This window comes from Lethenteron reissneri, chromosome 4, assembly GCF_015708825.2.
Source record: "Lethenteron reissneri isolate LAM-NWPU_2019-01 chromosome 4, ASM1570882v1, whole genome shotgun sequence".
NCBI classification, from domain to species: Eukaryota; Metazoa; Chordata; class Hyperoartia; order Petromyzontiformes; family Petromyzontidae; genus Lethenteron; species Lethenteron reissneri.
The window spans coordinates 1,896,336-1,912,528 of NC_083782.1; the positions used below are offsets into that span (position 1 = coordinate 1,896,336).

Consider the following 16,193-nt stretch of genomic DNA (forward strand, 5'->3'; position numbering starts at 1 on the left):
TCCTTTCATCAGTGCACTGCTGAATGAGGACCTCTACATGCCTCGCGCGTCAAAGAGCGAGACCAGCTGCGCTTGGCCCGCGACTGGAAAATGCTAGCTGACATTGGCCGGCAACTTGTGTTTCCTCCGGAGATCGCAACCACCACCCTAAGACCTGACATGGTGCTCTGGTCCCGTTCGCTCAAGAAGGTCTTCATCATTGAACTCACAGTACCCTGGGAGGACTCAGTAGATGAGGCTTATGAGCGAAAACATCTGCGCTATGCCGATCTAGCTGCCGAAGCACGGCATCATGGCTGGAACACAGAAGTCCGACCAGTGGAGGTGGGCTGCAGAGGTTTTGTGGCAACATCTACAACCAGACTGCTTAGAGACCTGGGAATTAAGGGCCAGAGCCAGCGTTCGGCAATCAGAGCTGTATCGGAGGCGGCAGAAGGCAGCAGTCAGTGGCTCTGGATGAAGAGGAAAGACTCCAGCTGGGCCCCAAAGTGAGAGGGCCAGGAGGTATGCAGTCAACAATGCTTGACTCAGGGAGGAGGACGCCCCTGCCATGCATAGTCCCATGGGATGTTGGCTATCAACAACAAGGCAACTCCTATGACTAATTGGGAATGGGACGCAAGCGTAGGATTGATCACCCTGTCGCTGGCCGCCTTTGGGGAGGGTGTATAGTATGAAAGGCCGAAACACCCTAGGACCCAAAGGTTCACTACTGACGATGCGCTCCCCAAATTTCACCAGGCTCACTGTTCATGAACTCTTGGAAGTGCTTGCACAAAGGATAGTAACATCTCATCCTGTGTTCTTTGGAATCACCACGCTGATCAGCGTGGGTTGTCAAAGCCTGGCAGCATAGATGTGGTGGCATAGAAGTACAATATAACAATGGATTTTGGCTGCAGTTCCCCGCATATAATACATAACATGGGTCTAAAAATAAGCCTGAAATGTTACTACAAAACGTATTAATTATAGTTCTATAGAATTAAACTAACAGAGGTGGATTGATAAGTTTAGCAGTGTTTTATAAAATTATGTAGGCATATATTCTTTTTTCCCATCTGTTCAATGATACCATATTTAAAACTATACTTTTGTAATAAAAAGGACTCAGACGCTTCTCGCTGACTCCGTGTCCTTTATTTGGGGTTCGCGTTCTCCTTCCCACACGGCACTCCTCCTGAGACTCTCTCCCTGGCAGCCCCACATCTGCCTTCGCTCCCCTAGCCTTCCACGCTCCTGCAGCTCCGCTGCAGGCTCTTGGTACAGCCCTCTGGCTGCTCCCCCAGCAGCTCCATCGCTGCTCCCTGTTCCTCCGTGCGTGGCGATCTCGCCACCTCCCAATGTCAGCCCTTCGTGGCCTCTATGGCTATCTCGCCATTTCCTACCTCAGCCCTTCGTGGCCTCTGTGGCTATCTCGCCATTTCCTACCTCAATCCTCCACTCTCTCTTCCACCCCGCTGGCTGGCGCCGTCATGAGCCCCTCAGCCACCAGGCTGAGGCACGGCGACCACCCAACGTGTTCACCACCCTTCACTCCCCCGACTGACCCAGATAGCTTCCTGTCTCCCCGCTATAACTTCTCCCCCACGTCACCCTGACTCCTCCCTCTCGGATCGTCATATCCGCCCCGCCCATTTACGCCCGCATTACACTACCCTCCCCCGTAGAGAAAATCCCAGCCGTCCTCGGCTGAAACAGAACAAAATAATGCGGGCGAAGGCATCACAATCAGGAGTCCCCCAGACACAACGGAGATTATAACAACAACAACACAAGCAACGAAAGGGGAGGTATCAGGAACTGGAACAGAACACCGGCCTGTCCTCCGCGCAACATCAACAAGAATAAAAATGGCACAATGAACAAAAACGGCAACTGACACGCAAGAACGGCCAACGCGCACAATCCAGAAATGTGATGTTTTAGTGCGTGTCCATGTTGCAGTTCCATCCGCTCGGCTCAAGTCCAACGTCAAAGAGCAAGTGGTAGAGCAGAATGACGAACGGCGCTCAATTGCTCCTTCAAGTCCTCATCCAGCTAGCACACCAGGTAACACCCAGTGCGACGGGAGCTGAAGAATCTGTGACGAGAAGGAGAATCCAATCCCCTGAGGCACAGCACAACAACGCACATCCGCATGTCGTACACGACAGCCACCCGGCCTCAGGGTAGTGGAGATGATGTAAATCCAGCCCGCTTAAAAAAAACTCCCCATAAATACCCAAAATAACGCAATGGATGCCCCATTATTTACATTTTAACAACAATATTATTTACACGTGACAACAACAACAACAAAATTTCCTGCTCTTACCCACCAGCAGTCCTCCCTTGAGGACCAGCACAGACATCGCACGTACACAGCATGTACCCACGGTCACTCTCAGCAACCCAACAAAACGCCTAATCGCACACCCTCGTGTGGAGAGAGCCACGCTCCCCAGCGGTAACGTTTAACTCGCCCTAACCCCCACCGTGGTCGTCAACCCACAGCAACATCCACTGACCATACTCTCAGCTAGTGCAATTTCGGGGATGAGCAGCAACTCGGCCATGCTCCTCCCTTACTATCCCATCGGAGATGGACACACACCAGCCTCGTATAGTCCGATGCTTTATAGCCCAGGGAAGGTTCATCCCCCGGCAATGCCAGACCCCATGGACTCCCCCCACGGGGCAATGTTCTCTTATAGAGACAATAACACCCTAACCCAGATCCCGTGAGCCCCCGGCACACCAGGTTCAGTCTGCCACCGCACAACTGAACCATGACTCCCCGAGCCATATGAGCACATGGCCCATTAGTTTAAGACATACCACGGAGGTTTCGCCTCCGGGCTGTCAGGTCAGCCATCAGCCATAGGCCGAAGTGACCACAACTCGTGCATCACCCACTCAACAATGGCAGGCATAACAGATGGAATATTTGCCCCACCGCGGTTTTTCCCGCGCGCTCAAAATGGCGTCCCCCTTCGCCCAGCGCGTTCGCGCAATATCTCGCGCGCACTCAAAATGGCGGCCCTTTCCGCAAAGCGCATCGTCACCATACCCCGCGTGCGCGCAAAATGGCGGCCCAACGTGCGAACACGTGGCCAGTTTTCTCCATTCGTGCACCCCAGCTTCCCTTAACTGGGGGTCACAAGACGCATCCCCCGTCACGTTATAACAACCCCACCAACGATAGACGCACAGCCCCAGCTTGCTGCGCACAGCTGTCATATCGTGGAATTTTTAACCAATATTTTACCAACCACATTGGTTACACAACCCAACTCGCCAAGCAACTCGTGGCTGCATGCGATCAACCGAATACGCGACGCCACTTGGCGCCAATTTACGGTCCCATTAGCATTAACCTTTGAGACACCCACAACGGCGTCATCACGCACCCTCAAAGCGCGCTCTCTCTCTCAAAAAGCGCAATTACCCATAATATACACGAAATCTCGTGTGCACAACACCAATACAACCGAATTTTAGGGTCCCCCTCTATAATATACACGCAATCTCGTGTGCACAACACCAATACAACCGAATTTTAGGGTCCCCCTCGAATTTGTTACCAATTTCCAACAGGTACGCACAATATAATAACAATCCCAATTCCAATAATCAACCACTGCATCGCACCCCATAACCATACAGAACGGTATAACAGCACATGCAATCAGCATATCGCGATCACACGCGCACATTTAAGCACAATAGCAAGCAGATCTGCAGGCAACCAACACACCATTAATCCTGTCGTAACTTTGCAGCAACAACACAATTATTCTCTCTCTTGCAACAATCGCATCGCACACAGCACCTCGCAGCACAATACACCAAAAAAATATATATATTTTTTTTTCCAATTAAGCCCATCACACAAGGTAACCCACAAATAATACAGCGCAAGATACCCGACGCTCCCAAGTTAATAATTAACTTCACCATCAAGATAACAACTCCACGCAGCAGCGCACACACACAATTTGACACTCAGCAAATACAGCAGACTCTCCGTCCATTCTCAACACACGCACACACTTATATTGACACCAAGCAACAAGCAGATAGCGCGTTCATCGTTATTACACACACATACAGACAGTCCGAACCGCGCTCCGCACAATCGAGTCATAAGAGAAAACCAAAATACCCCCCCCCCGGCCCTCGAAAGATGAGTGAGGTGTGTGTTAAGGCCGGGTGCGTATCGTTATGACTCGCCCGGGGCTGCAGCAAGAAGAGGACGGCAGGGTGGCAACTTGAGACGCCTCGCAGAACTCGTTCGGCGACTTGACGGCTCCGTTGTCACGCACCCGAACCAGGACGGGAAGCTCCCGCCCCAGCAGCTGCAGCATCGGCGTCTTCTCCTCGCAGCACCCCCTCGAAAAACAGCAGCTCACAGCAGGCTGCTCACCCCGCGGCACCTCCAGATGGCAGCGCAAGGCTGCCTCTCCGCCGCGATGTTGAAGATGGCGGCGTCCTCCCGCCGCGGTGAAGACAAGATGGCGGCTTCCCGCCGTTTCTCCCCTGCCACGCCCAAGATGGCGTCTTCGTGCCACGTGGCAATGGCGCTGGCAGCGCAGGAAAGGCAGAGGCCTGCGGATCACCACCGGGCCTCCCCGACGTCGTCCTCGGCGTGGTGAACTCACACAGTCGCGCCAGCACGATTTTCAAGGTCCCCATCTGCATCACCATCTGTCTCCATCGTAAGTTGGCATCCTCCGGCACAGACAGGTCCACCGACGCGGCGACACCTTGCTCACCCGGACCCGTACTCGTTCCAGAACGGATCTCCTCTTCCATCGCAGGCAGGTCCACTGTCTGAGGAAGGTCGTCGTCGTCGGATGATGTAGCAGGAATATTTTTTTTTTCTTCTTTCTCTCAGTTGTTTTGAGATGCCGTTTCACTTCTGACTCCAGTGTAATAAAAAGGACTCAGACGCTTCTCGCTGACTCCGTGTCCTTTATTTGGGGTTCGCGTTCTCCTTCCCACACGGCACTCCTCCTGAGACTCTCTCCCTGGCAGCCCCACATCTGCCTTCGCTCCCCTAGCCTTCCACGCTCCTGCAGCTCCGCTGCAGGCTCTTGGTACAGCCCTCTGGCTGCTCCCCCAGCAGCTCCATCGCTGCTCCCTGTTCCTCCGTGCGTGGCGATCTCGCCACCTCCCAATGTCAGCCCTTCGTGGCCTCTATGGCTATCTCGCCATTTCCTACCTCAGCCCTTCGTGGCCTCTGTGGCTATCTCGCCATTTCCTACCTCAATCCTCCACTCTCTCTTCCACCCCGCTGGCTGGCGCCGTCATGAGCCCCTCAGCCACCAGGCTGAGGCACGGCGACCACCCAACGTGTTCACCACCCTTCACTCCCCCGACTGACCCAGATAGCTTCCTGTCTCCCCGCTATAACTTCTCCCCCACGTCACCCTGACTCCTCCCTCTCGGATCGTCATATCCGCCCCGCCCATTTACGCCCGCATTACACTTTCATCAATTCACCAAGACCGGCATTGTGCAGAATCAATCCCCCCATGACCTAAAAGGGTTGGAAGGTTTTCATTCAGCAGTGGATTAATTGTTAAATGGCTGTAATATACATCTTACACTAGTACAGAGCAAACTCAATGTAAGAATTGTTTATGGATGAACGTGTGTATTTCTCACCTCTGCATAATCCAGCTTTCCATCACGGTTAACATCGGCATCTTCAAACACTCCTTGTAGCTCCTTCAAAGTCATCCGCTCCCCTCTCTGTGCATGTGTACAGAAAGTAGAATGCGACGTTGTAAAGTTAAATTTCGATTTAAAGCTTTCGTGACTGCAGGGATTCATATTCTTGCTTCTTTCGGTAAAGTCACGTAGAAGGGAAATAATAAAATAATAAAAATAAAACAATAAAATTCTCACGACGTTTCGATTGCAACACAAGCAATCATCATCAGGTGTGAAATGTTCTTGCTGTGGTTTTCACACCTGATGACGATTGCTTGTGTTGCAATCGAAACGTCGTGATAATTTTATTGTTTTATTTTTATTATTTTATTGTTTCCCTTCTACGTGACTTTACCGAAAGAACCAATAATATGTTGTAAAGTTAGTTTTGTAACAGTTGTTTGGTCATTTTCCATCAGTTTTATCCTAAGAGTACTGCGAGACAAACCTTATATTTGGATTCCTCACACAGCAAGTGCAACCCTTCGTGTTAGGGAATGGCCCATGGAAGCAGATATCACAGAGCTACCACTGAGATCACTTTACGTGACATGGTCTATAGAGTAGAGGGCAGCACTTTCCCACTCGCTCTGCTATATGAAAGTAAAGTTTGTCACGGAAGAGTCAACCCAATATTTAATTGTCAGAGATGGAAGTTGGGAAAATTAATCGCAGAACCAAATGTTTTGTGACGGCATGATTTTGTACAGTTATTAGAAACTGGGCTGAGACCATAAACTCTAACTCTAATTTACAGAGTGCTTTCCCTCAAGGCGCTAGACATAGCTTTGAAAACGGTGACAGAATGGAATGCTGTAGTTGACTGGGACGTACATGTATTGAGGAATGAGTGACATTGATAGAGAAGTACATAGGGATCACGAGAGGGTAGGAGAGGGACGGGAAGGAGTGGAGTCGCGAGGGGAGGGAAGAAGAAAATGGGCGACAGAGAAGAGGTGAGGATTTAAGATAGGAACGGAAGGAGCTTAAGGAGGGCGACTGCTCAGTGTACAAGGGAAGTTTATTCCAGTGGAGGGGAGCAAGGAAGGAGAAGGATTTGATATACTTTTACAATTTGTAATGACATACTTTATATTTATTTATACTGATTTGTTGACCTTTCCAATACTTTGCATTTCTATTGGTTTGTGTATTGCCAATTTTCTTACCTGCCCGTACTGGACATCTGTGAAAAATAGCTTCATAGCTCATCGGATTCCTCCTCCAGTCTAAATAAAGATTCTGATTCTGAGAAGGACCGAAAACGGGGAATGGGTACAGGGAGAAGGAGGGACAGAGAGTGAGAGAGAAAGGTTTTGAAAATATAGTAGTTTCAAATGGGAAGCCAGTGGCATTGAAGGAGGAGAGGCAAAGTGTGGGAATTAAAGGGGAGTTTGAAAATAATTTGTGCATAAGCATTTGAAATTGTTGGACCAGAGTGAGGGCAGAGGCAGAGAGACCAAGAAGAAGAAAATTGCAGTAGCCCAGACGGTTAATGAATCAGAGAATAAACCAGGCATCAAACTCAACTTCGTGCTCTGGCCTCTGAGCCAACCAGCCCACCTCCAGTATTGTAACTTTAAAATAATTGTAATTATGTTTTCATTTTATTCCAAGTATTACTCTCCCCAAATATGCTTTAAAACATCTATTTCATAGCCCAGTAAAGATAGAATTGGCCAACATCCCAATGCAGGACTCTCCTGAAAACAATATTTCGAACTTAATAATATTAAATGTGTCATATTGGGACTGCCAATTTACGTAAGTAGATTTCCTTTAACGTTTTTATGCCAAAACTATAAACTAAACACGAAACATAAACAAACAGGGGTGGCTGGATATACTACTTATGTCAGCGCACTGCACTGGCAATGCAACATTCTGGGTTCCAATACAAATACAATTATCCAAAAATCTTGTTTTTCATGCCCTAAATCAATCCGTGAACACTCCTCATATGCAGATATTGATTTTAGTAAAATTAGAAATGGCGTTACCAGTTCAAAAATAATGCCCTCTAGTACCTGTTAAGAGTGTCAAAAATATTCCAGCAATGGATCAATATCGTTTGTCGGCTGTTTTGAGGTGGCTGGCCTAGGTTCCCTGGCCCTGGTTATCAAGGCCGCCATGGCGGTGAGATGGTAACTATCTTGCCTGGGATACAGGAGGTCATGGGTTCGATCCTGACCCTGACGGCTGTATATTTGGAGTTTGCATGTTCCCTCCGTGGTCGCGTGGATTTTTCTCCAGGCCATCTGGTTTTTCCCTCCACGGTGACTTTCGGTGAGCACCACTAACCGTGGTGAGCACCCGCCGGAGCTCGTCGAGCGTGAGGAAGCCGTCGCTGTTGCGGTCGATCTTGCGAAAAGCAGCGAGCAGCTCCTCACGTGCCACGGGCCTCTCCTGCCGTGCCACCTCGCACACGTCCTCAAAGTCCAGCGCCGACATCGACACCGGGAAGTATTGTTCCAGCGCACGGCGGGACGGGCTCCTCCCAGCATGCTGCAGAACTGAGAGAGCGGGTACCAGTGAAGGCTGAAGGCAGTAAAGGGGCCCAAGTGCACAGTACAACTCTGCGCACCAACCCTCCGATTAGCACGGTTAGCAATGTACGGTGCGAAAGAAGTTCAACATGCATATATAGATGCATACAACCCTGTTTTCAAAGAGCTTACAGGTCTGTGCCACCAGATGAATGTGGGCCCAATTGGTGTGTTGACGAACGTTCCTTATCAAACTATTTTTTTATCTGGGCTGTTTCGTCAACAAGTCCAATCTATGAGGTGGCCGGGTGACTCAAGAGATCGGAGCGCTGCTCTGGAACCGCTGAGATCCTGGGGCTTGAATCCAGATTTGCCTGTGATTAAACCGGATTCTCAAGTATAGCGAGTGACATGGTATCAGCCTGGTCGCCACTGACTGCACAAAAAACCCCTCACATTTGATTTATTCCAGTGCTTAATTTGGTTAAAATCCAGCTCTGATAATTAAAAACATCAGTTGGGTTGCCACCCAACGAACATTGCTCTCACTGGGTTGATGAGTGGGAAAGTGCTGCCCTCCACTGTGTATAACAGAGATCACGGGAAGCAATCTCAGAGGTAGTTTTGTGATATCCCCTTCTGTGGGCCATTCTCAAACATAAAGGGTTGCACTGCTTAGCAAAGAGATACGAACGGACGATGCGTCTCATGATACGACACCAATAGCACAACCGGGATAAAATTGGAGGAAAATATGAAAAAAAGTATATTACAACAAATCTCTGACTCTATATGCATGAACAAAGAGCTGATAGGTCTCCTGTAACAACAGGTAATTGGAAACGCACCTTGACAAAGCTGCTGACGAGTGGTTATCTTCTCCAGCGTGCTCTTGCACACCATCAGGTAGGCGGCTCTACACTGCCGGTAGAACTCCTCCTCTCCTGCCCTTCCATTCAGTTCTGACTTTTCACCAACATCTGACCTATCGATGACTTCTGACCTTTTGACAATGGCATCTGACTTGCGACTTGAAATGGAAGCCACGCTGTTCTTTCGACTGCCCATGGCTAACGTTCACTGCAAAGTAAACAACAAAAACGCAATGGAAAGTCAACTCATTCAGTCCGTCTACTGTCAAGCCAAGTGACGTTTAGTTTTGCTTATATCAAATTAATACTCAAACATAAACATATACAATGAGAAAAAAGACATGTACCAATTATCTCCCTGGTAAAATGAGCAATGGGGTAATGGTTATTCTCCATTGGCAAGGCTTGGGCAGTGGTGGAAATTTCAATTTCATAATGCAGGAGCCAAATGAACCCATAGGAGACTGGCATTGTTTTGATGTTATCAAGCAGTGGATGAAAGCCAGTCAATTTATGACTGTAATTTGAAATCACAACCTTTTGACTTGAGTCAAGTGCTCCAACTACATTATCACCAAGCCAGATGTATACAGGCAAAAGTCTTTTACCTATGAAAACCTGAATTAAACTCTTAAGATACATTTTTATACGTTTAGGCTATTTGGTAAATGTTTTCGTGAGTTTTTTGTGAGGAAGAGAAGCAGAGTAATTGATACAGCTAAGCCTCTGCAAGACTTGTCCCTCTTTTTCTGGAGGGTCCTGTCCAGGGCCGGATTAAGGTTCTTGTAGGTCCTCGGCATTTCTGTTTCGTAGGCCTTCAGTGATAACGTTCGACAGTTGGCACTGCTGCTGCCCATGTTACTACCGCCGCTGTCACTCGCTTTTTTCACGCGTACTTCGTCCAGCCGCCGGATAGATGTCGTTACTGATACGTTCATTATTTAGCCTGTGTCCTAATTCGATGGGAGCGTGCTGTGTGCCGTAGATAAGCAGATTTACATTGAAATTAGTGAGAGAGAGAAAACAAGTTAAGCCTGAAAATATTACAAACGAAAGTGTCTTCAACAATCTTTTACTATGATTATCATATCGGATGACAAAGCTTTAAAAGGATGCCGTTCATTTCCATCGATAACAAATTCAATGTTCTGATAGGACGACCGCATGGTGAGCGCCATATTGCCTTACTTTCGTTTTAGATTAAAGTTTTGTTTGACTGTCATTTTAGGTGGAATATGCCTCACTCACGGATGAACGACTTATTGCACCTGCAAATACATTGCAACGAGCAGCCAACAAATTATGTGCCAAAAATAATGAATGAGATTGTGCGAAAAACACCATTTGAAGATGTTACTGCTAATTTTTCAAAGAAAAAATCTTGAAAAGTCAATCTCCGGTGTTAATTTCTCTCACCTTATGAAAAAAACCGATTGACATAACTGGCTCTTTGTATAAACACGGCGTCTATCCTTGCTATATACATATATTTATTCCAGAACATATCTTGGTTACATTTTTTATCATACAAACAAAAAAACATGGTAAAATTGTGTTTTCGAAGGCGCTATTGGATAATACGGCCCTGGTCCTGTAGTGGGATGCTTTACCAACTGCATTTAGTATGTATGTACAACGTATGTTGAACTTTTTTCGCACCGTACGTAGCCAACCATGCTAATCGGAGGTGCGGGGGAAGGACAACATTTTAAAGATCGGTTTGCGTGTGGAGGAAAACAGAATTCCCCAGACCAAATAGATGGCTGCAAGCTCAACGGTCTACACAGATTTGGTCACAAACTCACTTGCTGAACAAATATCTTTCAGTCGTAGTACAACCTCAACGGTTTGAGAGTTTACAAAACCACATGAATCGTCATCCCTTGCCTCGAAAGTGTCGAATTAGAGCCATGTGCAACTGTGCTGGACGCATGCCCATATGAGGCAATAAGTCATTCGCCAGAACAGAAAGTTCAATAAACATATTCTCTTGATTGACATCTACTCGCAACGGTCCTGCAGGCTGAAATAAGCACACAATGAAATAGGGTACAGTACTGTACTGCATCCATGAACCAACAACTCAGCCTGCCACAGCACTTGTAATACAGGCGAATAGTTCCAAAACGTCTGGCAAATACAGTACTCCAGATGAGATTTACTCACGACTGTATATGTGTCATATTACTTGAATGCCTATCACCACCATGCCACATGGCCAATTCCTACGGTTTAAGCAACGACTGCTGATGGTCAACGTGCATGAATAATGTGAATGACAAGAGAGCTGAAATATACATTCAGTAGGACTATATTAAAGTAAAATCTCTGTACAGCGTGCTACTGCAGTCCTCTCTAACTTTACTGCGGCTCTGATGGCACAAGCAGTCCAGTGCTAAATGTTTTTTATAGTGTGTGTTGATACATGGCTGCATGAGAGGTCCCGAAAGAGGCAAAGATGTTTTTCTAACATGCCAAGTCCCACGCCCCTACCGTGAGAGGCACATCTTAAACCATCACATCCAAGACCGGATTAGTGCTCGTGGGGGGGGGGGGGCTGCCTGTCGTATGTGTCCGATGTATGCACTTTGACATTTACGACAATGGCTTTAAAGCCAGCAGTAAACGTTGCAGATGGAGTTGGGGCTCGCTCATTCCTCCGTTGCCTCCCTGCCTTTTTAGTGTGTGGCACGCGTGTGTGTGATCCAGCCACTTCGTAGCGGGGTTGGTGATTCGTGCAGAGATTGAACCTTCGTGTTTGATACACCCAACTGGAATGGCACTGATATTCCTGTAGGCACTATATCCAGTAGGTTTGGGCACCATAATTTTTTAGTGTTATCCCATCATTTGAATGAGATTGTTTTTTCCCCCCAAGAACTCCAATTTTATAAACACGAAAAAAGTTATTCGATCTGAATTGGCCAAAAATATCAATGCAGGAAACATACGCACGAGTACGATAGTTCAACAAAGTGTTACAAAAAAATACCTGTGAAATTCCATGGTTTTAGTCACTACCCAAATAATCAATGTGTCCGAAATGTCACGGACAATTTTCATTTAATGACGATTTGTAACTTCTAACTAAAATAGCGGAATGAGAATTGACGTTGTGAACTTCTAGAACTCCATAAGAAGAGCATGGTGAAACATAACAAGTTGTTTTACCGATGTTAAAGGTCATAACAACATGTCATCGTCCGTACCACGAGGGCCTCGTTCCTTCTGGTTATAATCCGCCGTGACTCAACTCTCGTTACGACACAAATTACTCGTGCGCTGCGATGGAAAGTGACTCCTCGCAGATTAAACACATTTCTGCTGCGGAGGGAGCTGGTAGGAACGTCGGGTTGCTCGGTCAATGGCCAGGGTCAACGGCGGCGTGGTGTATTCCGCAAATATGCCCGACTGTGAGGGCGGGCACAAGCCGGCGTGAGTAGGTGAAACGTTGAGTTTTATAAGGGCACCACGGGGTGACCAGCCCCTCCCCACCCAGCCCCATCCCCTCCCACCCCCCACCCAGCCCCACCCCACCCAGCCCCTCCCCACCCAGCCAGCCCCTCCCCACCCAGCCCCACCCAGCCCCTCCCCACCCAGCCCCACCCCTCCCACCCCCACCCCCAGCCCTTCCCCACCCAGCCCCTCCCCTCCCCACCCAGCCCCTCCCCTCCCCACCCAGCCCCACCCAGCCCCTCCCCACCCAGCCCCACCCCTCCCACCCCCACCCCACCCAGCCCTTCCCCACCCAGCCCCTCCCCTCCCCACCCAGCCCCTCCCCTCCCCACCCAGCCCCTCCCCTCCCCACCCAGCCCCACCCTACCCACCCAGCCCCTCCCTGCACGTCGGACACAATAATCCCCTGTGGGCTGGTGTAACCAGGAGGTTCCTACCAGTAAGACGTTTCTTATGCAGAATGTAAATACTGAGCCGTGTCACAAATTACATAACCTCAAAGGTTAAAAATTGTCCTCGACAGTAGAATACATTGGGATATGAGCACGTCGACCTTATCAACACGAGTGGAGAGACCATTTACTGGATGTATGTCTATCAGAATTAAGTCCGAATTGGCATCATGCTATGTATGACCATGTAACATCTTTACATGGTCATACATAGCATCTTTAAATTGTCCGAGATGTACGTCCGTAAACGTGTGGATTAGCCCTGTAATTATACAAAGACAAAGATGCCCCAGGTAGCCTTAACAGACTGTCGGGGCAAGTGCTGTTTGCGAGCAGCTATTAAGGCCGGCACTGTGGCACACGAGGGGGGGTGGGTGGCCAGCACCACGCCCGGCCGCCTTTGTCTCCCCAGTGGCGATGTCCACCTAATTAGACGGGAAAGTGGTGACCATCAAGCACATGAGCACCAACAGTTACGACTAAACATGTTAAACACTCTAAAGGGCTTAGACATAGCAAACCCTTTGCTTGTATACTGTATGGTGAACTACCATGTACAGTTGCTTACAGCTGTATACAGCACTGTAGAGAGTATTGTGTGTTGTGACCCCCACAATATAATTAAGGTTAATTTAAAACAGAAACGAACACGCAAAGAACACAAATGTTCGGGGTCGATTAATTGAGGGGTCACAAAACATCTGGACCACCACCCTGTACACAGGAACATATCGATATTGATAAATAATCAACACAAAAACACACCTTATTTAAAAAGCTTCCGATGCACAATCTTTGCAATCGTACGTTTGATTAGTTTGTATAATTATTAAACGATGGCGAATATCCGCTATGAACCTTTGTAAAACAAGTTCGATTACCGGCTAACGTTAGTGTTGGCCCCTCACCAACTCGCACTGACCAGCGCAGTGAAGTATGGTGAAGAAAACCAACTCACATCCACCGACACGGAGTCTTCATCGAATAAGTGGACTGACGAAGTATAAATGTAATGTTTTAATCACGTAAAGTATTTACACTTAACAACGCCTCGCTGTCTTGACGATTCTTTAAATTAATTACAGTATTTTAAAAAGCTATTATACAGACCAAAGCGTACCTTGTAATAGAGAGCTTAATCGCTGACGTGTCCGTGTATTTATGTTTGAATTCAACAAGAAGATGAAGAGTAACTTATTGTAACGCTAAAGGTTCCACGCTGCGAGCGGCAAACAGCTGCGACGTTTCCATGGCGACGGGGCGGCGCGGCCTAAGCAAACAGGCTCCACTGCGCTAATAACGCCCTTAACTTTGCACCTTTTACACCACGCTACACATTGTACACACTACTATTATGATTTTTAATCCTACAATTGTTGAAACCAATTAAATTGCAGCTGACGATTTGTGATTGATGCACTTTACGCCGAACGTGCAAGGCCACGTCTGCTAGTGGCTAAACAATTGACCCGGAAACACTTCACTTGTTTTCAAATGTTGTCATATCTTCGGTTTTACTGAAACTAAATACGAAAGGGGTTCTTTAGTTTGTTTAAATAACGTTGTCATGACACTTTTCATGAAATGGACATTAAGTAATTCTCATATATCAATGGGGGGTTACCCCATGCATGGACATGGTGGACCAGATGTCTTGTGACTCCCAATTCATTGACCCCGAACATATTTGTTCCTTTGCATCTTAATTTTATTATTTTATTATTTCCCATCTATACGTGATTTTACCGAAAGAACCAAGAATATGAATATCTTCATTTCTGTTTTAAATAAACATGACTTGAAACAAAATATGAAGTTTTAGGAAATTAAATGGGGTCACAAGACATCCGGACCACCCTGTACAATAATTATTGTCTCATGTTCAACATTCAATTATATTACTTATAGGGCCGTCCATAAATGACGTCACGCGATTCTGGACGATTTTTTACCCCCCCCCCCCCCATTCGTCACACGGCGTCGCAAAAAGTCAGACGCCCCCTCAAATATGACGTCACAAAGCTCTGCCCCCCCCCCCCCCAAATAAAACATGCTTCAAATCGCTTTAAACTACTATCATTGTAGTGCGTATTTGATGTGCCGCTGCACTCTGATGTTGTAGGAGAAAACATTTATTAAAAAGTCTATTTAATTAAGTAGAACGTGTTGTCTATGTTTATTTAAAGTTGCGCATTTTGATGTGACGTCACATTTCTCACCCCCTCCCCCTCGTCACACATCGTCACAAATGTCTGACCCCCCCCCCCCCTAGGTGCGTGACGTCATTTATGGACGGCCCCTAAGATATTGGACAGAGTTTTATAGGCTTTGGCAAAAAAAGATCAAATATTACCCCCGCCTCAATTTTCAGTCCCAAATTTTTATTATTTTAGTTTTTTTTCTAGTTAGAAGTATAGCCTGGAATATCAATGTGCCAAATTTCAGTTGTATAGCCTTCTAATACAAGTCAGTCACAGCCGTTAATATGAGACCGGATTGGATATTATTAGATACTGTACTAGCTTTTTTGCCCTTCCAAGGATGGGTGTATATTGCAGTCAATCTGAAATATTCAATAGAAAAATTGTTCAGCTCATGATTATTAATGAGGGGGGGGGGGGGGGTTTGCCCCATGTGTAGTGACGTCACCCGCTAATGGTTATTGGGGAGGGGTGCGGCATGTGGAGTGACGTCACCCGCTAATGGTTATTGGGGAGAGGTGCGGCATGTCGAGTGACGTCAACCGTTCATGATTATTAACGAGGGGAGGGGTGCAGCATGTGGAGTGCGCGACCTTCTTGTGCGTTCGTGTAAATTTGCACGCGGGCATGAATATTAATGAAGGGGGGGGGGGGGGCTCTTTTGCAGTGACGTCACGCACCGACGTAGCACTGTGCTGCGTAGATGTATTTTAAGATCCTTTATATTATGTTCGCTTGCTTGCGCGCTTACGACCGTGCAAATCTTTCGGTCGTTTTTTTACCCACTTCCCTTCATCCAATCGAGCTGACATTTTGCACACAGACTCGTTGTGCGTGACAATTAATTTTCTGAAAACATTTTTCCAAAATTTTACACTTTTTAGGAATTTTTTAAATATGTAATTACCAATTGCTTAATGGTGGCAGGCAATCATCTGACCCATAGGTGGCAGCCATCTCAAGCCAGAGGACGAGAGGACTCTAGCCGCCACGCATATAAAAGATTTATAGTGAAAAACTTTGTTT

The 16,193-nt window shown here is 47.3% G+C and overlaps 1 protein-coding gene across 1 annotated transcript in view; it reads right to left on the reverse strand.

The window, feature by feature from the left end:
* EFCAB7 (EF-hand calcium binding domain 7) overlaps positions 1 to 14,612 on the reverse strand; it is a 40,082-nt gene extending 25,470 nt beyond the window's left edge. The window contains exons 1-4 of the mRNA XM_061562194.1: positions 14,087 to 14,612; positions 9,035 to 9,266; positions 8,002 to 8,213; positions 5,653 to 5,739 (exon numbers count right to left, since the gene is read on the reverse strand). Coding sequence (XP_061418178.1) covers positions 5,653 to 5,739; positions 8,002 to 8,213; positions 9,035 to 9,254 — 519 coding nt within the window. The 5' untranslated portion in view covers positions 9,255 to 9,266; positions 14,087 to 14,612. The remainder of the gene's footprint in view (positions 1 to 5,652; positions 5,740 to 8,001; positions 8,214 to 9,034; positions 9,267 to 14,086) is intronic.
* Between the last annotated feature and the right edge of the window lie 1,581 nt (positions 14,613 to 16,193).